This window comes from Battus philenor, unplaced genomic scaffold, assembly GCF_028537555.1.
Source record: "Battus philenor isolate CCGP_79_NKW_IND1 unplaced genomic scaffold, ilBatPhil1.0.hap1 SCAF_16, whole genome shotgun sequence".
Taxonomy (NCBI): Eukaryota; Metazoa; Arthropoda; class Insecta; order Lepidoptera; family Papilionidae; genus Battus; species Battus philenor.
The window spans coordinates 6,705,596-6,729,289 of NW_027181678.1; the positions used below are offsets into that span (position 1 = coordinate 6,705,596).

At 32.8% G+C, this 23,694-nt stretch overlaps 1 protein-coding gene across 2 annotated transcripts; it reads left to right on the forward strand.

Moving 5' to 3' along the window:
- The first annotated feature begins 12,368 nt into the window (after positions 1-12,368).
- Positions 12,369-21,218, forward strand: LOC137919424 (sodium-coupled monocarboxylate transporter 2-like). 2 transcript variants are annotated; one of them, XM_068762498.1, is made up of 10 exons: positions 12,369-12,648; positions 12,893-13,017; positions 15,002-15,154; positions 16,054-16,273; positions 16,697-16,967; positions 17,274-17,362; positions 17,526-17,634; positions 18,175-18,336; positions 19,105-19,286; positions 20,911-21,218. In XM_068762498.1, the coding sequence occupies exons 1-10, from the start codon at positions 12,437-12,439 to the stop codon at positions 21,206-21,208; spliced, it is 1,821 nt and encodes a 606-aa protein (XP_068618599.1). In that variant the 5' UTR covers positions 12,369-12,436; the 3' UTR covers positions 21,209-21,218. The 2 variants fall into 2 exon arrangements, with proteins under 2 accessions (XP_068618599.1, XP_068618600.1); XM_068762499.1 differs by lacking the exon at positions 18,175-18,336.
- The last annotated feature ends 2,476 nt before the right edge of the window (positions 21,219-23,694 follow it).

The following is a 23,694-nucleotide window of genomic DNA, read 5'->3' on the forward strand; positions in this document are numbered from 1 at the left end:
AAATATTTCACTAGATAGTAAATAAGGTGTGTCGCGTTCTACAAAGAAATTACACGTGCCTCTCTATCGGGTCGGGGCGCAGGGGGACAGTGACGTCACCGTCGCGGCTGCTACGAATAAATGTGATGGAAATTGGAGGATTTGTTTACCCATATTCTTCTCACACTTTTGACACTAAAAGGCGGAGCGGGTACCGCTCTATGTCTGTGGGTGTGACTATTGTCTTGTTAATGTAACAGTGTGCGTTCGTGAAGTAATAGCATTTATGCTTATACAGTATGTACGTGAAATTGTTATTTAAGTTTATAACTTTTTGTGGAATAAAATAATTATTATAATTTGTAATAGTATCACTATTAGTGTGATTTACTATCACGCTGTCCACCGCCTGCTTCGCATGGCGCGCAATTTCATTTGTAAGTGTAATGTCATAAAATCTCTGCTTGAAAATTTTAAGACGCCATTAATACTAATTAAGTTTTATAACACCTATATCTATTAGAGTTATATTAAGAAAATATGCATTTTTTTACTGAAGGCCCTCTTAACCTCGCTTGCGGATATAATTACGCAAAGTCCCGTCTTAGCTGACTTTTACTTGGTAAAAGAAATATTTCGGCAAAATTACAAGTCACTAAGCTTTGCAGGTCTAGGGATATTGTGATTAGTCATTAAATGGTCTATATATTATAAATAACTCGTATATATATTATAAAGTGATTGTAAAAAAGGATGTAAATTTACCAATTAGAGTTACAATATATCAAGCAATTAAGCGAATACAAATCAAAGTTAAGATGAACATTTAAGTCATTACAACATAGAGTAGCTTATGTTTTGTACTTATGATTTACAGACATGTAAAACATTTATGGCCTGTTGAATTACCAAAGGGCAGGCCACATGCGGCAGAAAAGATGACCTCTGGTGCCTTAAACTACTGTGGAGTGGAGACCACGGCTGGGTAAGCGCAACGCAGGAGGTTCACTCACAAGGTTGACCGGCAAGCCAATTCCAACTGGCTTTATTGGCAATCCACGAGGGAGGCATATGGCTAGATGTCTACGTCATACAGCTGAAATGTAATAATATAAAGATGGTTTTCGTTTTTATTTAAAGTTTTAGCTAATTAAAAAAAGTTGGAAGCGTTTAATTTGGTTCTCAAAAATTTATTTAGGTATATAATATTGATAACAATCATCCAGTTTTATTTGTCCGTGCGTATATGAAGTTCGCATGTATTTATTATATAAACCAATCGAAACTGCCGCTGCGATATGGATGCCGAGAACCGTGCCCAATTCAATTTATTTAGCAATTTTCAGAACAAAATATCAGGAAAGTGTATTTATCAGAGATCGACAACGGAGGCGTCGCTAAGCCAACACATCTATCCCAACACACCTCACATACAAACTAGAGTGCGATTACCTAATATATTCCGGTGTCGTGTGCCTCGCTCCATTTTTCTATTAGTTTCGGCAAGGGTGGCCAAATCTTTAATACTTATAGGACGCAATATATTGAACTTTGCAAAATTATTCAGCCTGTTATATAAAATTAAGTTAATTTAATTAATTTTAATAAAAATTTAAATTAAAATAAAAAATTATCCCTATGGACATTGTTTACATGGCGATTATTAGGAGTATTTCACTTTCAAATACAATATTAACAAAAAATGCAGTGGTGAAAAGCAACAGTGACGATACATCTAAAAGAGAACGAGAAGAAAAATGACCCGTGGAAAAAAGAATATTCCAGTAAAGGTATATTCACTCACTTATTGATTAATAATAATCAAGCTAAGTAAAGGTATTTTATATACAGGGGCATAAAATATTTCAAGTAATTTTGACGTTCGCAGGATGCGGATTTGTTTTCCAGTGCATATATTGATAATTCCCGTATGTCATACGATTTAGTGTATTTGTGGTGTCATTACTATATAATTAAATTATCCATGTTTTTTCCAATTTCTTAACAGCTGCGTACGCTTAATACAAACATCCATTTTTTCATTTCTTATTAAAGCAAAAAATGCATTTGAAAGATTTCTCATATATCTTGGTCCACATGTCTCTTAGGTCCAGCGGACAGAGAACTACAAATAGAAATACAGTTTGAAATACAGGGTAACTTCTAAACTTCCCACTTAACACGCTCGATATTTTTAGATTAGCCATTAGAAATTCACCATGGTGGTTGTACACTTCATGTCTGTGAAATTTGAACGTTGATATTTTCATGATCTTTGAAAAAGTAATGTCACCAGGATCGCGAAATTCGAAGGTTTGGTGATCTATCGGCAAGTGTTCTAAAGTAACAAAATCGATAAAAAAAAATTATCTGCGGTACTTTGGTATTGCACAAGTGGCTTATTGTTTGCATGTAGCAACGAATAATACAAGGATTAGTTAAAAGCAAAAAAAACTGCTATAAACACGAGTGGGCTATTAAATATTTTATTGTCCCCGGTAATTTTAATGCGTTCTATATTGTGAATAATTTTAAATGTATATAGTATAATAATGTGCTAAGATTGTCAATTATTATAAAAAAAACTATACATGGTAAACCTACTTTCAATTCCTGGAGATCGGCGGGACAGTAGTAGGAAAGTCTATTTAATTGAAAATGTCACTTGAAATAAAACAGGAGAGAGATTTTTAGCATATATATATTTGATGTTAATTTACAAATCAATAACGCTTTTATAATTATGTGAGGATAAAATATTCAAAAATATCTGATTCGGTAATATTACGATATGGCTTATTCTATTTAAAACACATAACAATTCTTTAGCAACAAAAGTATTGTGGGAGTTTCTTTAGTTACTTCTTTTCAGAGCTAACACACTTTGAGACAATAGTGGTGGACTTAGCCACCTATTGAGCCAAAAATCAACCTTATGAAAGGACAGGCCAGGGAAAGGTCCTCAAGGCTTTTCCGCCTTATCAGCAGGAGTTCGGTAGCCTGACAATCCAGTGAAATATTTAATGTAACAACAGAGCCGAAATTTCCAAAGCAGTCTTTAAAACTAGTTACTAAAAAAATTCACACAAAGTGCTAAAAGCGCATTGCCAACTCCAATCAGCTAAAAACAAAAAAAAAACTATAAAGCAAACATAATAATTCAACATAATTTAACATGTTAACCTATTTATAATGTTTACTCATAGCAATACAAAGAACTGTTCATAAAAAGTAAATGGCCTTTGCGAAATAAAGAAGTCCCTTTTTTCCTATATTATTACGAGAATTCCTAATAACGTACTGAAATAATGTAGCTCATATACGGCGCGAGAGGAAAACTTAATAGAAAGGTTGGGACACAGACCATGCTTATCTAAGAGCGCGTAAAATTTATGTTAATGACGCCTGCGAACGGGAAGCGGCGTACAGTTAAACCAATGGAGAGAAAAACATCCCTCGACATTGCGTGCCTATTATATGAACTATGGGAACCATTTGGAAAATATTTAAAAATCTCAATACATTCAATATTTATAAAACATAATATTATAAGTGCTTATGTTTCTTCCTTAATAAACGTACTACAGTCGCATAAAGAACCACAAGGAGAGCTATTTTCTATCCATGCAGAAATGAAGAAATTCATAGACGACGAACTAAAGTAAAGTAAGTTGAAATAATAGCGAGCAGGCGACACAGACAGATGAGATGACCGGACAAGCCTTAAGGTTCTGGAGCGCAGATCAAGGACCGGCAAGTCCATTAGAACGTCTACTACAAGGGCTACGTGGACAGAGTATTTAGTTGTTAGTAATTTATTAATATGTTTATTAATTTTCTCAAAAATGTTTTCATTTCCATACATTCTTCATGTCTTTCGTCCTTCTAAAAGTCTTTCATTGTTTGCTCTAATTTCCTTCACAGTACCTCTCATTCCTATTCACACTTTCGTTCCATACATCGCCTTGCTACCATTGCGTTTTCTTCAGGGTTCTACAATTTTTTATTTTTTTTTTCTTCATTCTTTAGCTTTCATACATTTGTTTAATGATTTATTTATTCTTAATTTTTATTAATTTTCTAACTATCTATATCGCGTCTAAGTTACATTTCTTATATCACAGCATTTTATCACTCCATTTTTTATACTTTTATTATTATTCTTTTTGATTTAATACCTTTTATTATTCTTCTTATTACCTTTTTGCAGAATTCCAAAAAGATCTGACGACACTCCTCTTTAAACACCAGTGAGACGATGTTCTCCTTTTGTACCCTCTCTGGTCACCGAGATTGTTATTCTGTTCTTATCGCACCAAATACGCTGGGGGCAGGTCACATCCAACCGGTTTTATTGGAAATACATGTATGGCTCTAGCAGTAAATGTCTTACGGTTGAAATTTATTAAGACTTTATCAACAAGTAGTTACAATTAATACCACGTAAATATTTATTGTAAAAATTAATGGCAAAGTAAACTTAACTAATTTCTAATTAGTTGATATATTTTAAAGCATGACTGTAGAATGTCGATTTCATTTCTGTTCGTTATTTATTTACCTCCATTAACGTTTTGAAGCAACAGCGAATAACACCCCGTGCCTTCGGTTTTAGGTTGCATTGATGTCAAATATTATTATTATTTCTTATGGTTATATACGTTACAATACTTTCGGAAGAATTTTCTGTAGAAAATTATCTAAAAGTAGCCGAAAATTCTGCTTGGTGTCTTTACAATATAGAATCTCTGTTGAAACATTAGCTAGAGAAAACGGATGCTCGGGGAAGGCAATTCCTTTCCTCTTAAAAATATTCCTTGGACAATATTTTATATCCATCTAGAACGCCTCACGCTTCTAAACATATCCATTATAAAATGTTGAAATTTAAATTCAAAATATCTTTATTCAAGTAGGCATTTACTTACACTTTTGAATCATCAGTTTTTTAAACATTATAAGTAGTAAGTACCTGCTCGGAACGCTGACTTGTTGAGAAAATCTGGCAATCATGTGTACATCATGGCATCATGTAAATGAGTTAACAAATCAAGGTCCACGCATTTCGATTAACGAAAAAAATGTTTATACTATGATAAAGATTATTTAATAATGTACTTTTAATTTTAGATTTAAAACCAATAAACGGATAGTTTAAAATATGTTGTGGAACTTATAATAATAAATAGAATATATGCGTACACCCAGACCCATGGAAGATTTGTTAGCAAATATAAGCTATATTGTGTATATGTGTCATTCTTATTCTAGAACACAGTTTTCTCTTGCTAAAAATTTGCTACCAGGCAACTAACAATGTTTAAAGACATAATCAGTTGAGACTTTTAATTATAAAAAGTGACTGACTGCAAAATATTCTTCAGAAGTATAACAACGCAAAAATGCTACGCTTCGAGCGTCCAATTCATTTCTCTCCATATCCGGTTATCGCCAGTTTATCATACGCCTCGAGCGCACTGTAACTGTACCCAAGATTATTTTAAGCTTCATCCCTCAACGTTTGATTAAATTGTCAGTTTTGATTTATTATCTGTACTGAATAGTTTTAGAATAATACAAATTTTATTAAGGTTTATATTTAGAGTTCGCTGTAGAGGAACAAGCCGTCAATCCGTAAAGAAAGATTTCTACCCATATCTTAAATAATGTTGATTTTTGTACCAGAGATTAAATATTACCCATATGTTAATTATCTTCACAGGAGACATGAGATGATACATTTCATTGGCTCGATAGCTTTCTTAGCTACGATATCCAAAACCGAAAAACGGTGATGTTTAGACAGACGTAAACTCTAAAACAGTTCCATCTATTTGCCCTATTATAAAATAATAGTTCCACCATTATGATTACAGCGATATTTTTACCATCATCTTTACAGCCGTACATCAACGGCTGTACCTCCTCATATATTTTCACCCTAGATTTCTAATAGAACCGTTTGTGATAGTAATGGTATAAACATATGTGTAGACGTTCTTAAAAGTATTTGTAAAAGCAATTTTACAACAGATCTTCTAACATTCACGCCACACGTGTTTTAGTGTATAATTTATTAATTTAAATTATTGAAAAGTAAATTGAAGTAAATGGTAAATTCTACTAGTTTAAAAGTATTTAATTATATTTCAAAATTCTAATTCTTGCGCTGCAGTCAGGTGAATCACAATTAATAAAATAATTAAAAGTAAGACCGAGCCAATGTTACTGTCGAAGCGTTTACAGAATTTGTCCGTGACAAAAAAAACAATTGTATTATCACAGTTTTTTAAACACATCTAATAATAATGCGTATCAACATAAAATTGGAGAGAACTTGATATTTTTGGAAGATTATCAAGATTATGCCAAGAATCGATGATACCAGAAAGAGAGAAAGGTTTTAGAACTTCGATGCAGGTCCGTAGGCTAGTTATAGTAAATTACTTCATGCACGAATTTACAGAAAATTCGCAAAAGTGCATTATAGAGTTGACCTTCATCCTTTATCTATCTAAACACATGTTTATATTTTTACATAGATGTCATTAAAATGACCAGTAAGTAATATTAACATTATTTAAGTATGCAAATGTTGGATAAAAAAATTACAAGATCTCTTAAAAATAAATCAATATAATCATTAACTATATAAACTATACAATAATTCCATAAGCTTATGAATCTCGTGTAATATAAAATGATTAGTGAGGTTTATTCACTTAGTTATTTATTAAATATCTAACGCCACATACATCAGAATTGAGTCTCTCTACTATTACAAATAAAAGGCATTCCGCACGCAGAATAAAACCTGAAGATAGAAAAAATATAATAATTCAAAATGGCGTCTGGCCACTTAATAACTGGCTGACACCATTGGGAAATATAATTTAATTTTTCTTTCACACTATCTCCTTTACTCTTTGAAAAGTTATACACTGCTATCCTTTTCTTGTATTTCCTTAGTTCGACTCCCTGCCTCTTTTCTCCTGAAGCATTTGCTTGTTCGGGAGGCCCCGTGTCACAGTGTTCTGGACAAGAAATATTTGCGATATTGTGTATTAGGTGATTTGTGTGTACGGAATGTACGCAAAACAAATTTATTGCACTACTACATTTCCATTAGAGGGATAGTAGGTTTAAAAAATAAACATAAAGAACAAACAATGCTTATTCACTTTTTATTACAATGTAAATATACACATATAAATAAACATTACGTTTCACTGCATTAGTTCATAATTTACAGTTCTAACGAAATTTTCATTTACTATTAAAGCACCGCTTCATGTTTATTGGCATGTTTACTAATGCATCACATGTTTCTAATGCCTTTTATTTCTTGTTTTATTATTTAACAATAAATTGTTGGAATAATGTTTCAGATACAATGCGACCTACATATCTATCTAGATATTTACATCAGTTAATTCCCCCATCTCCTTCCTTCCATCGGACGACAAGACGCAGGTATTCACGATATTAATAGACACTTGAAATCTTTTCAACCCGCACTAAAAGTTTTGATAATACTTTTATAGCGCGAGCAGCCAAGGTTTGTAACATCCTACCGACGTCGTGGTTTCCAGTTAACTATAACTTGGGAGACTATAATTCAAGAATGAATACATTTCTTCTAGGCAACTAAGTAGCATCGTAGACCTCGTCATTACTTAACATCAGACAAAACAGTGGCAAAATGCTTTTGGTGCTAACGGTCATAACCACATAGTATTACAAATGTCGGTAATCAATGCCGATGTATGTACAACCTCTATATACATTTATATGGGTGAGTAAATAGCTCTTTTAAAGTTTTTACGATCTTTTTTATTTCATTTTTTAGTATTGTGTACAGCAATAGTACGAGAGAAAAGAGTTTACAATAAAACAAAAGATGCGCTAAATTACGATTTTCATACATTGTGTACCTACCAGAGCCTATAAAACCTCATAGAGCGTCTCCACTTACCATAAGTCAAGGCAAAAACTGTATTTACGGAGGTCGCCTGGGGGCCAGGTGTGAGCATAATATTCTAATGTCGGTAAGAGCGACCCGCCATCCATAATAATATAACACCCGCCACCCTCACCTACACAGACCGCACTAAGTTTGTCTTTGAATACACACGTACTATTTCATATGTACCAACACGTTTGACACATAAAACCTATTTGTACGTTTGTCGTGTACTTTAATAAAAAACCTAGATAATGTTTACGATTACTTCATAACTTTAATTACACTCAAAATTCGCTTTAGCGGTATCCAGAACCCAAAAACTGCAACCTAAAGAACGACACTCCAGGTAATGAAGTAAAGAAGAAATCTTAAAGGTGATGGTATAACTTAAAGGTGTTAAAACATTAATATTTTAATTATTCGATGGCAAAGATTAGCTTCTTTATCATCATCGTGTCCGTCGACGGGCGCCTCCTGATGCACATAGGCCCTAGCTCAATACGAGATCTCCACGATGACCTATCCTGCGCTCCCTGCACCTGCTACTTCCCGCGAACGTAACTATATCCGCGGACCAACTACTCGCAACATTACATATTTTGGGAAGAGTAAAAATAATAATAAAGTACCGCTTACCTGTCTTTTATTGTTGAAATACTCTTTTTTAGAGATCTTAGTGACTACTATGTAACTATAATGTAGTTTCTATAATAATCTAATAATGAAACGACGTTCGCCAGCGACAGACATCTTATATGCCGAGCTATACTTGTAATATTAACTCTAATTCCCATTGTAATAAGGAGACAATTACTATTTAAGGGAATAATCTCTCTCTCCAATAATTCATCTATGGCATTAATAAAAAAAAACATTAGACAGAAGTTCGTTTAATAATATATAATTGTCGTCATCGTTTCAGCCCATAACCGCCCAATGTAAGACGTAGGCAGCGAGGGCGGCTTGTTCTTAATTGCCTGTGAATCGGGCTGTATTCGTATGGTGATGGACGTTGTTAGCCTTTCTGGTTTTTACAGCTCCTTCGAACATAGGTCTCGCGAATTTAAAATCCACAAGCTAATAAACTAAAACAAAATACTACTACAGATGTAGCGCTGGACGTGTTCTGGTTACTAATTGAAAAATACTCGGTTGTCGTAGACAGGCATGAACCTTTTCTCTGAAAACCTTAAGCAGAATCGATATCAGAGTTGTGAGAGGATCGTTTTAAGTAGCAGGTGAGTGTGCTACGTTGCACACGTATTCGTGGACGGTGCGATTAAAATTGGTTCCAGCTGCGAATCGCTTTATAAGTTGCTTGATAATTGTTGTCGAGTCGTCTGGAAACTTAAGGGGGTGTATCGGTCAGGACGGCGAGACATTCGAAGTTTCGTGGAAGAATTGTGTTATAGGTTACAGCCCCCGCAAATAAAGATTTATTCTTGTGGTGGCAGAGCGAAATAAATATGAGATTACACGTCTTATGAACTGAGCAGGATGTTCCAAATCTATGTTCAAAGTATAAAACAAAAACTACTTATTAATACTTAACAATTCTACTGTTAATATTCACGAATCTTTTATTATTAACACTTCACAACTCTCCACAATTCTTGGGTAGAGTTAATTTCCGATGTATTAATATTTACATTACATAATTTATTTAAAAATATACATTTTAATGCAATGCCCTCTAGCAATATTTACACCAAACTACATTCAGTAACAATACATAAGATTGTAAGTAGTATTATGAAGTGCACAAAGATGTCGCTTTTCTAAACTATGAGCGAGTAATAAAAGAAAGATCTAATAAACACAAATAAAAATAACTACATAGTTTAGTTATTAGGTAGCATATTTATAAAATATAATTTTACTGGTGTTCGTACGAATTTATTTATTTTAAACACAAATGAGAGTATAGTTTCATAGTGTTTTACAGGTTATAAAAGTTAAGGTTCTCGGAATTATGTAAACACACAAGACTGATTTAAACGAATTCTTTTTAACAGAAATATTGACTCTCTGTTGGCGGTCATAGTTTTAAGAAAGGTGGCAGCACATTCGATTGAAGCGTTTGTTCGTTGTTTGCTAGTATAAGAGTAAAATAGCCAGTACATATGAGTATTTGAGATAAAACTGAACCTATTAATACAACAACGAGAAAAATAAGAGTAAGGGCTAAAACACTTCTTACGGGTTTATATTCGTTTTTAATTTATGACTTTTTTGTAAAAGGGTGGCAGATTTTTTTGTTTCTAGATTCGAGAACATGGTAAAAGCTACCAACAAGTATAAAATAAAAAATATCTTTTGTTACTTTATACGAGTACATGTCTAGTTAGATCTATACATTCTACTTTTAATGACGTATGAATTGCGACAGATAGCACTACTTACTCCATTTTAGGATATGATATTTTTTTTTACTTTTTTGTAACTTTTATATTTAGACATAAAATGCCACCATGAAGTTATAATTTCGTCATAAGCGAGTGATATGTAACCATTTAAATTAGTTTTCATTTTCAACGCGCCATCTATCGAGATGTTTCAACAAGTTTTTTTAATTCCTTACTAACTTCACAGAGTAACTGTCACTATCTGACATCTGTGTGTGTGCTTGATGGCGCCCCACTACAATACAAAAAAGGAACGCAAACAGCAGCAAATAAAGTTTCTAAAAGAAGTAAAATAGTCATTTCAAATCATCAAATCTACTGTTCAATGTAACATTCAAAGAATTGATAAATACCTAGTCTAGACATAAATTGTGTTACTAGCTGTTTACATACATTTAAAGAAACATTAAAACGAATTTCGAACATCAGCTTCTACGATAAAAAAATAAACTTGTTTCCCGCCATTATTGTATATTTTTTTTAGAAATTATTTGTTTTTAAAATGGAGTGTGGCACTAAAGAGAATAGGATTGCAGTAATTGTACTGTACAAAGAAGGTAAGGAACCAGCTGACATTTTTGATACATTGAAAAAGCTAGGGATTAGACAAATGTTTGTGTATCGTACCATCCAAAGAAACACTTATTCTATGCTTTATATTACTGAAATTTTTGAACAGCGACATCTATCATTTAGTTGAGAAAACCATTGAACACCAGGGTGTGTTATGAAGATCGTTTAAAACCGACTGGGTTAAGTAAATGATACAGAAATATCTAAGATCATCTAACACAAAGTTGTACGAATGTCAGAAATGTTGCCTGCGTGTCTGCAATCATCTAATCAGAAATAAGAAACAACATTGTGTATTTGTTTAACGTCTATTGTAGTATTTACACTTTGATTATATGTGTTTATTTAGAAACACGCAAGACAACTATAAAATATTCTTATTTTTTTAAAGCAAAAGTGGTAATATTAGAATTTTTTTTTAATATTCATTATTATTATATCTGTTTGTTACAATTATAAAAAAAATTAAATTCCTTGGCTACTTTTCCGAACGCTAACGTTTTCCGAAGGTTCAGTAATGTTTGCCAGGCATTAGCACCCAATCAAGTCGAGGCTCGGCGTTTACGGGCGCCATTGATACAGTGAAAATGTAATAGTCGTAAAACACTCAAATATCACCGATATGTGTGTTTGGCACTAATCGGTGTAGCATAGCTCCTGAAGACGCCCCGTGGAGGGGTGAAACACGTGTTGAGTGATTTGGTGTTGGCGGTTGTGTGATTCGCATTGTTTGCCGCATGCGCATTTATCAGCGGGCTGGCGGGCGGTGCATTTCATTGCACGACTACCACTGCATATGCGGAAGTGGCTAAATATTGGTCCTTTTCTTACATCACCGATATTAATAAAATATGATATCTGAACGAATACAATTTTTTAAATTTATTCTTTAATTTTGAATGTTGTCAAGAATGTTTTAATAACGTGTTTATATACTATATAACGTGTATATATACTATATATATTAGTCAGAGAATTTACTTAAAATCGACAATATTAAAAACATTATTGCTTAGTAGCCTTTGATAGCTAAACTAATAAAAAAGATGAAAATTAGTTGTATTAAATAATATACTGAACCTTAGACTACAAAAATGGTCACGGTTGTCGGTTCTTTATTAATATCTCCTTCAATCTAATATTCGTTTATCTGTGTCAATAACTAAAATAACACTTTAATTTTACATAACATTCACGTGAACATGTTTCTTTAAGAATTAATGGTTAAGCATAGTCATTGATTTGTCACTTTATATTTTTAATGTTATTATAGCGCAATCAACTAACAAAAAATATAATTACAAGAAATTTAACAAACGACTTTCAATAAAATCCTTTTCGCGCTTGTTTGGACAGAAATTGACGAGAAATCCGCCTTTATCTGTAATGTCTCCTTTATTGTTGTTGAAATAGAAACATTGATAACAAAGTTGCCGAAGCAAAAAGACATCATTCCGCACCCAAGACAGATTGAGTGCTGATTTGTTTAAACATTTATTTTAGTTTTATTAAAATGTACGCGAGGATAAGAAATAATAGCATTACAGCATCACCCATATATTTCAATGTTGCTGAATATTGTTTGTTCGGAATTAACCTTGGTGTTATAATTGGTGTAATTTTGTATTTTATTTTCGTGAATAAAAAGTATAACACAGTTGCCGGATTCCTTTTTGGTGGGAAAAATATGTCCGTCATATCAATTTCTCTGGCCCTAATTGCTAGGTAAGTAAATTTTTGATTATTTTACTTCGTAATTTATTTTGAAAACGCAAATTAAAAACATAATTTAAATTATTAGTAAGATAGTTGTTGTACTGTCTCTAAAATAAACTAGGAAATATTTTAATAAGCACTAATTGAAATTAAAAATAAAGTGAAGAAAGACGAAAATGAATAGAGGAAAATTTATATTTTTATATTGACTGCAGTCTTATTTGATTACTTGAATTCAACTTTAAATTTGCAGCCATTTAACAAGTATTACTCTGTTGGGAGTGCCAGTCGAAATCTACCTCAGAGGGACGCAGTACTGGGCGTCAGCTCTATCACTTATCGTCGTCACTTTCCTTACAGCTGTCATTTATTTGCCAGGTAAATACCAACGAACATATTTAGCTTGGAATGCTATGAAGTCATCTTATACAATCATCATGTTACAGATAACTTAGGTCTTTATTTTACTATCATGCGGCTGTTATCCGATAGTTAAAAGCATATTCACTGGTGGTGATACAATAAGGAAGTAAAATGCTTTTAATTTTAAACGGTGCACCGTATTAAGCGATAGGCCTAATTTTGGCTCACTAAATCGATATTTGTTCATCTCACTTTAGCCTATTTCAGTGTTGGTATTAGATCACAAAGTAGTTAAATGCAGTGGCGTACCTAGGGGGGGGGGGGCGGTGGGTGCGGTCCGCACCGGGCGGCACTTACCTTGGGGCGGCATTTTTTATATTTACTTATAGTGGTAAAAAGCAACTTTTTCATTTCAAATTTATTTTCTTTCTTGAATAATAAATGATTATTATAAGTTTGATAATTGATTTATATAAATTATGATTAACTTTATGATTTCGAATATTATTCCTCGGTGTATATAAATGCATTTTAGTGTAAATTTTGGATTCTAATTCAGGAATAAGATAATAATTTAATTTTATTGTATTCATTAAAATTCGTTGAATTCGTAAAAGGATCTTTACGACTTTGTTCGGCAATTTTTCCTAAAATTTTTTGATGTCAGTTTATAAATGTCATTTCTTTTGAAAAGTTTGTATGATTACTTTGAAGTGATATATCAATATTTTTTTAAATCAAAAACTACTATTTGATTGACATATAATAGAAAAGGCGGCAAACTGGAGATCGCCCCGGGCGGCAAAAGTTCTAGGTACGCCACTGGTTAAATGTGTTAGTAATTACGTAGCTATCACAGTAAAATCACGTAATACAGGAAATTCTTTCAAAATTTTATTTGAAATTTATTTATTACACTCACTACTAATCATATTTTACACTCAATATAGTTTATCATAATTTAGGCTGTATGACGTCCCCGATTAGATATGGGTCTCTTCTATAGATTCCCAATAAGACCGATTGTAAACGCTTTGTATCCAGCATCTTCCGAGGACCTTGACTGGGTCGTCTATCTATCTTGTGTCTATCAATACAGAAGTGTAGTAACAAGTAGTTAATAACCTTTTGCTAAGTAGAACGACGGCGGTCTCCGCCGCCGTCTCATAAACCCTGATGATTATAAGAACCTTGCCTTTAAAATAAAGATTATAAAATATAATTCACACCAATGATTAGAATACTATAGCGATTCACGGTAAATGATATTAAAATAATTAGGCCCGAAATAAAAAATAAGTTCGCCTTGTCAAGTCTTGCTGTTAGCAGTCTGGCATGATATCATAATCAATTATGCATCCTGCTTTTAGGAACCTCGACTTTTCAGTAGCCAGTTAAAATAAAATAGAAAAATACTTGATTATTGGAGTACCTACTCCTGCGTATGTAGTACCTGATCATATCAGGCTTATTGGTGCTTAAGATAATCTAACAGCTGTCTCAATATTTAATGGTGGTTAAGAACTAAATCCAGAAATATATACCGAACTATTCATGTACTACAAATGTCCGAATTGTAGTTAATATTTAGAGTTCGAATCAGAAATAAGGAGACCCGCAGAAAATCTAGAGTAACCAGCTCGAAGAAGTGCTCGTCTGAAGTAGCAGTGAGTGGAGCACATTGCTCGTACAACCGACGGTCGTTGGGACCGAAAGGTTCTCGAGTGACCACCACAAGTCGTTAGAGGCAGGTATGGGTAGGCTGACGGGACCTCGCTGGATGCGGGCAAGTCGGGACCATGGCGATCTTTGAGGAAGGTCTATATGCCTTGCATTAGGCGTCTATTAGTTAACATGATGATGTTGATCATATTTAGGGAATAGGCATTTATAGTTCCACTTTTCAATATATTCCAGAGGCCAAAGGCAGAGATATATTAGAATTATTTATTAACGTTTCTCCGGATATGACATCTTATGAGATGTTTTGTGTTTTCAGTGTTCCATAAATTACAGCTTTCGTCTAGTTTCGAGTATCTTGAGATAAGGTTTTCGACTCACACCCGAACTATTGCTGCTGTCCTATTCGTTATCAGTAAACTGATGCTTCTGCCTATCGTGCCCTACGTACCTTTATTGGCATTTAGATTGGGTAAAGTATATGGTGCAATTTCTTTTTTATTTTATTCTCTTTTTTCTACACAGTATACATACCAACAATTGTATTTTACGATTATAGCTTCTTTATTGTTTTTACATTAATTTTTCAATCAGTACCTAAAATTTAGAATTTTTCATCAATAACTTCGTTTTTCTAAGAGAATTTTAGAAGTTTTTTTTGTAAACCATTCAAATTAATATTATCCTAGAAAGAATAACGATTAATGATTATTTCATTTACTTAGTTACGACAGAGAAAGCTTGTGTTTTTAAGCTGTAATTAATTAAATTGTCTAAGCACAGACTCTATAACTAACATAGCAACTAAATATATACTTAATAGTTATGCAAAAAACATGTTCAAAAGTGCAAAGTATGTAAAGTAAATTATGTAAATTTTTAGGTATTTAAAATTAAACACATTTATTTTACTTTTCTTCACGATTCTTTCAATTTTGGCAAATAATTATTTGTTGTCAGTAATTCAAAAAACATTTTGTAACTTTATCTTTAATTTTTTTTAATATGTAATAAGACAAAAATGAAATGGGATCTCGGGTACAAGTATCGAGAGCCATAAATATTTTTTTTAAAAGCCGCAGGTTCCTCCCTCTCCCTTGGCATAAATTAAACACATATTATTTCAATGGCTTCAAACGCTAACTAATTTTAAAAAAATAGTTTGAAATAACTAACGGCATGTTGAAAGTAAGCGTCATCGGTTTCTATTTCTGTTAGAAAACAACGTTCTGGCTAACAACCCCTGGGTGAATCACAGAAAGATTTTACCAAATTACCAAGATTCATAGGGGGCTACAACATTTTAGTCATTACTAACATTCCCCAAAAGTGTTTGAATTACCATATAACTTTTTTGCAATATAATTTCAGTTACCAACCCATTAGCTGGTCGAATAACAGCAGTGATTTGTGTATCATGCGCTACTTTTAGCGCAGTCGGTGGCCTCCGTGCTATAGTTAGCATGGGTATTGTGACAACATTCCTCGCTGTAGCTGGAACCGCTCTGCCGAGTGGACTCGCTTTATTGCCAATGGGATTTAAGAGGATGTGGGAAATTGCGAGTCATGGAGGGCGGTTGGTGCTTTACGAGTAGGTAGAGTTGTATGGATACATAAGTAAAAAAATCAAAAGCTTTAAATTATAATATAATGTAATGATCTATCTGTGCATACATTACTTGAGAGATTTACAGTTATGTACTAAAACTACGAGAGTTTAAATTAAGTAGAAATATTTATATTGCTGAGTAGAGGTCAGCTGAGAAGGAGTTTTATAAGATTCTAACCTTACGAGAGGTTGATTGTGCGATCGTTATAAAAAAAAATGTATGTTCAAAATCTAGCTAATTCTTGGTAAATAAATAGACAGCAAATTAATATTTCTTTCTATATTTTGCGTCATACTAAGCAGACGGTAGACTACAAGTGTTCAATTAAATGAAACTGAAGCAATGTCGTTATATCTATAATGTTAACATAATATGTAGTTTCGTAGATAAATCATTTATTTTAGTCCAGATCCTGAATTGGCGCATCACACGTCTTTCTTTGCTGTGACCCTGGCTTTAAGCACCAATTGGCTATGGAAAACAGCGCTCAGCCAATCAACGCTCCAGAAACTCCTAGCAGTGCCAACTATTGGAAAAGCAAGGCTATGTTTGGCAATCTCATGCGCAGGTGTTATTCTAATGAAACTGTTGTCGTGTTTTCTTGGCCTTGCGTTGTACGCTTGGTATGCAGGCTGTGATCCGCTTCGCACTGGACAAATCAAAAAGCATGAGCAGGTATAAATTTAAAGATTTACTTCAATTTAAATTTTCTTAATCGCTTACAATTTATTCTGGTCTCATTTGTAATGATCGATGGAGCTTAATGTTCTGGAGAGGAGACCATGGACCAAATGCAGCAGTGAACAGACGATCTTGTTATCGACCACGGAAGTTACTGGAAGCAGGCTTATTGCTATACGTCTTATTGATAAATATAGATATATAGAGAGAGGCCGATGTTCAGAAGTGGAACTTTTATGCCTAAAATGATGAGCTAATGTATGAATAAATACTTACAACTTTACCTTTTATATGTTGTAGCTAGTTCCACATTTCCTGAACAACTTGGCAGCAATGTTTCCAGGAATTTGCGGTATATTTATCATAGCCATATTCAGTGCTACTGCAGGGTAATTATGTCCATTTATTAAAAAGCCTTCATGAAATAGTTACTTACATTCCGTTCAATGTAATATATGTTTATATTATTATAACTACAGTTTCAATTTCATCTAGATCTTAAACTAAAAAATAATAAAAAATTGAAATTTACAAGTCTACCTTAACTTTCAGATGTATAGCGTCTTTAATTAACTCCATATCAGGAGTTCTCTTTGAAGAATTTATTAGGCCATGGATGCCTCAGAGCACAAGCGAACTTACGTGCTGTAAAATAATGAAAGTAAGTAATTGAGCCAAAATCAGCCGCACATCGTTAGTATTTGAGAACTTTTAGTATGAATAGTTAATTGAGGTCGAAGTCCTTAAAAGATTTTCCTACTCCGAAGGAAACAATAAAGTATGATTTTTGATTTGCTAGTGGAATAAATACAAATTAGTCAACCGGCTTTATTGGTGTGCTCACAGTCTCTGAGCGTGCCATGGAGAGGACTATTCTCGAGATTTCTCTGCAATGTTGAACGTGGAATGAGGAGATCTATAAACGACTGAAAGAAACCAATACAGAGGGTCGGTAGAATTGAAGTGGCAGCGGGCAGGCTACACTGTGCCATAACAGGTAGCTGCTAGGGCTTTAAGGTTTTGTCCACTATACCAAGGATGGGCAATCACAACCCAGGATATCCACCCATAAGATGGTGATGATGATAAAACAACCAGCATAACAAAATACAACTGATATTCAATGCTTTCGTTAAATCTCTATGATGAACAAATGACAAATTTTTATTCTGTTTAGTGTACGAAAACATTATTTTTTTAGGTTCTTTGCGTTTTAGTTGGTTTCTACTGTGCAGGTGTTGTATGGACAGCTAAAGAATTGGATCGCTTGCAACATGTCGCATCGGGCGTGACTGGTGTAACCGCTGGCACATTATTAGGGTTGTTTACACTCGGAATAGTATTTTCCCGCGCAAACTGTTCGGTTCGTAACAATCAATACAATTTTATAAAATACCTTTACAATTATATAAAGCGCCATCTGTGGATTGATTGATGCATTTGCTAGACTCTGGGTATGTAAAGTTCATTATTTAATTGACTATAGCGTCATCTATTTTAAATTACTGTTATTAATTTCGAGCTCCGGGAACTACTTGTCAAACGTAATTTTGAAAGAAACGATAGATGACGCATTATTACAAAAATTCAGATAAACATTACATGATGCACATGGCGTGTGTTATGTCGTTGATTATATCTTGATTATAATTGATATTAGCTGAATATCTCTCGTATGGCAATTATAACGATTAGTATATGAAGGCGTGGTAAATATGACTAATGTTATAATCTAACAATCCTTTATAAATTTGGAAAATAAATCAAGTTTGTTTGGCTAGCAAAATTCAAAGTATTATTTAGATATTGCCTTCATGTCCAGTTACGATAATGGTAAAATTTTTATAAAGGGTATGTGTAACTAATTATAATAATAGTAGATTCGGTTTCATTTAGTCTTGTACTCTCTCCTTTCTGTTCCTATTGCACTAGTTATCGATGATGGTTATCTAAAATATTAATTTAATCTCTCTTGAGTATATGTTTGTTAGTACAAGAAGCATATCTATTATTGTCTGCGTTAAAAAACTTTATATGTATGAAAGATATTTGGCACGAATAACAAATTTTAGCGCTAATTTGCTATTCACATGAAGAATGATTAACATTTTGTGTACTGTCCACGCAACAGGGCGCGCTGAGCGGGTGTCTATTAAGTTTGCTACTCTGCGGTTGGCTTTTGATAGGCGCTGAAAACGCTCTCGCCACGGGTGCGTTGACCTTTCAGGGCAAGCCTTTAGTCACCTCTGGTTGCGGTAAAGCGAATTTTACGCACATTTTCGCCAACATGACAACAATTATTCCCAACGCAGCGTGAGTATCTAATTAAATGTTATTTATAGGCAGTTAACTGTGAATTATTCGCGTTATAACGTACATCGTTGTATCGCGTAATTAAAGTGCTTAAATTAACGAGTTTTTGTCAACGGCAGTCGGTTAATACCAACATGTTTAGCATTTTTTTTGTGTAACTAATTTAAGTTCATAGATGTTTATACAAGCAACACGATAAATTAATCTACAATAATCAAACATAACAGAAAAAACTATCTCTTCTTGAATTATTGACTTTATTCGACCTTAATTAAAATAAAAAAGTTTATAAGCAATAGTTAAATACGTATATATTTATAAATAGAACAATAAAAAATAAAAAGATTATTTTACATCTATTTTACTTGACGTCCCATCAATAAGTCGTTTGAAGGCCACCACAGTTTATATAATATCTATTTTTTATAAAAACCGTTTTAGTCTCCGAATTACTCGTATGTAAATAAATATGTTAACAGAACGAATATATTACTCTGTGAATAATTTTATCTTTAGAGTATTAAATCTATTGAAGATATCTATTTACAAATTTCATAATTTTATTGTTTTAAGAACTTGAAATAAATATCATTTTAAAAAGATGCATAATATAATCTTCACATTTAGCCACGGCTTTTCATATTATTGATTGAATCATATGAATAATGATAGCTTGAACAATTTATTTTCATGGGAGGCTTTCAGTTTTGTAATAGCATTTTCATTTATTTACTTTTATTACGTCTATATTTTATATAAATAAATATAATAGATGATAGCCATTTGTGTCGACAGTGGTTTTAAATTGTAGAGACGTGAACGTTAAAAGCTTTTTTTTATTAAATGTACATTTCAATATTAGAATGACAGAGACATATCACGAAAAATCGAATAAAAGCATTTTCACTCGCAGTTATTTACTTTTTGCAACACCGACAGGGTGTAGTATTTCGTTGGCGTATTTCAATTTTTAATATTTTAACCAAAAAGTGTAAGAACAATTCTAATAATATTGGCGTAAATGTTTTACGCAAATGTTATTGTTACTGTTATGGGTAAGTTTTTTATTGATTACGCTTTGAAAACACTTAAAATAGATATAGATTAATTTTATTTCTCTTTAGATGTTCTAAAAAGGACTGTGATATGACGAAATATTTATATTCCATAAATTATCCACTTAGGATTATTTACGGTGACTCCTCGTGTCCCTTTCGTGTACGTCATGAGAAGAATGGTAGAAAAGCTAAGTTTTAAGATATAAATTAGAATCAAATTGAGCTTTGGAGATCCTCTGTAATGGCATCCTTCCAGTTAAAGCTACAAGACTTCCAAGCGTGCTATGATTTGAGAAAAGCCCACAACAAAATCAGATATTTTTTTGGGTATATTTTTATAATATCCTTAATTCTCTAGAACATTAACGCTAAAGCTGTATTATCACTTCACAAATCCTTCACATCATAATGAGATTTTATTACAAGTTTTTGTTAAATAGACTTGATTTTTTGGAGTTATTACATGGGAAACTTTTGTAATACCGTACATAGTGTTCACAAAATATTTACTAACTACTTAATGGAATCTAGAGATATGAATATTAATTCGTAATATCATTTTTCAGGACACAACTTCCAGTAAAACCGCTACAGTCACTATTTCGCATATCGTTCACTTACTGTCCGTTCGCGGGAGCAATTTCTGTACTTTTAATCGGTGTTCCTATGAGCTACCTCACTGGGAAGTCAAGAACAGATTCAATGAATCCCGACGTCTTCTGTCCTCTTACTCAAAGTTTTCTGCACAAATCAATTACAAGAAGCGTTTCTGAGTCAATGGAGATTGGAGCGCCGAATACCCAGGAAGTCTACATGGCGTTAGATGAAGCACTGAAACATTTAAAAGAAGTTATAGAAAGATAATAAAGTTAATTTTTACAGACTTTTTAATAGTTTATTTTTAATGGCTTATATTACAACGTAAATAACACCTTTACAATCCAAATAAGTAAAAAAATAATTGTTCAATTTGATAATAAAGTTTTGGATCTCTGTAAAAGAAACGAGACAATGATAATGGTTAGAATTTGCCTTCTGAATTATGGTTTCAATATCTTACATAGAATTCTGCTTAACGCGCCTTATATAAACTTAGGACGTTTGGCTGGGTGGAATTTACTATATTAGATATAACCTTCGAGATTTTACTAGTACTGCTAGTAAGCCAGATTTATCAGATATCGAAGTAAGCATGTAGTAAATAAAAAAAATTATTTTAAATGAATAACTACATATGTATTCATATACCGTAGAAAAAAAATAAATACTTGCTAACAGAAAAGCAGTCTTCTAACACATTTGGTCAAAAAGAGGCCCCGAGTAATTTTTGCTAGAGCCGGTTTTTATGATATTATTTTACAACAGTCAATTATATTAAAAAAGTAACTTAAAAAAACTGTTATATCTTTTATAACCATGTTAAAAATATAAAAACGTGTAAATGTAAAAGTAAAAGTCGCAATTGTTGAACTAAACCCATGAACAAAGAAATATCTCATAAACAAAGCTTTATTGATCATTGATGTCTCAATGGGTCTACGTTAAAGTTCCCCTTTGCAATGCAAATTATAATTGCAGTCTAGTTATAACCTGCAAACGGCTTTCTAAGAGGAACGAATCGACTAGACGGAACTTAAGGAATGTATGTTAATTCACAGTTCACAGTTCACCGTTCACAGAGAATTTCCTCCAACTTACGTAAATTGGTAGTTAAGCAAGCTTCAATCCTCTGACAATTCTTTATCATAAAAGTACATATTTTGTAAACAGATTAAAAAATTAAAAACCATGAACAAGAAAAGTTATAAATATTTATTCGTTTACAAACAATAGTCATCTATTTTTTGTTACAACATCTCACACCCTCCTTGCTTACTTGTCACCTTATACACACCATCTTTCTTACTTCTCTTCCGCTCCTAAAATACTACAGAAAATTACTTCTTTATATTATCGTACAGTTTTACAGTTATTTTTCTCCTCCTTTTTATCTATCTCATCTTTTTTATTCATATGCTTGTTCATTTTGTATTATTTTCTATTATTTTTAGTTCTATAATATGTTTATATTCTAAAATACAAAAACAGTACAAATTTTACTATTTTTGTATTTTTTATTTTATTTTACACGTTCCACGACACTTACTAATTTGTTTAATTTTTATTTATGACTTCATAAATTACTTCACTGCTACACTTCAGGAACGGAATGAGACTCTTTTCGTCGCCCATCCAGGAGGTGATATTTCCAGCCTCTATCTTCTTTCCTACCTCCATTTCAGTCTTTGCTTCGAAATGAGTGACAGCCGGTGACCAGGTGCACGGTCTGGTCTACCCCCGGGAGGCATAAATATTAATGCCTTTGTATTTGAACGGAACAGTATGTTGTAAAATAATTTGCTTAACAAGTAACATATTTTGACATATTACTAGGCGTATATGTTCTTATTTCAAAATCATGAGTAGCGAACCATAGTAACGCTTATTATCGTGTGAACGTTTTGCCATCACCACTTAATGACTCAAAGCTACGTATGTATAATTTTTTACATCGTTGACAGCTCCGTCCATGTATGACATGAACGCCTTGAGTTGAGGCTTGTTATCCTATTACACTAATGTGTTTCACCATTGAAGGCTTTGTCGTCGTTATCAGTTAGTATCATATTCATACATTGATTGACGTATACAAAATAATATAAAATCTGTCATACGAATTACCATCGCTTTTTTCAAAGCTTAGTTAAATATTATGTGAGAATAACAGACAAATTAGCAAAATAAATTCTGACAAAAAATAAAGGGCATCCAATATGTAAAATGAGCAATGTACCACTGGTACTCATTTTAAATTGTGTCCTCTTTTTGTACTACTTTGATCATCATCATCATCATTCCATCTGTAGAAAGTTCATTGCCCTATAGGCCTTCTCGATAGATTCGAAATTTGATTTCCGAAGTCCGCTTCCTAGAGATCCCGTTGGAAGTGTATTGCATCCAATGTTTTCCGACTATTCATTAAGGTCGTCTGTCTGTGTCTGTCTGTCAAGGTACTATTTTAATATTACAATTAAAAGACGATGCTCAAGTTGTCTGTCATCCAGTCTAAACTTGTCTTACTGGAACCATATCTTTCTCATTACATTTTCATATAAAATATGTGTTATTTTAATATTTTATAAAGTAATGTACGTATAATGTTAAATATTAAAACATTTTTATTTATTTATAAAAGGTACGATTTGCGTGCCGTGTAAACATTATGGAGAAAGGCAAGAAGCGTTTACGACTTACCTTATACATGGGACATTAATTCCAACGTTTTATCTTAAGTGGTTAGCGCTTTCAAT

Coding starts and splice junctions, on each gene's coding strand:
- LOC137919424 (XM_068762498.1), top strand. CDS start 12,437: ATGTACGCGAGGATAAGAAATAATAGCATTACAGCATCACCCATATAT. Junction 16,274..16,696: donor GGGCGGTTGGTGCTTTACGA/GTAGGTAGAGTT, acceptor CATTTATTTTAG/TCCAGATCCTGAATTGGCGC. Junction 16,968..17,273: donor AAATCAAAAAGCATGAGCAG/GTATAAATTTAA, acceptor TATATGTTGTAG/CTAGTTCCACATTTCCTGAA.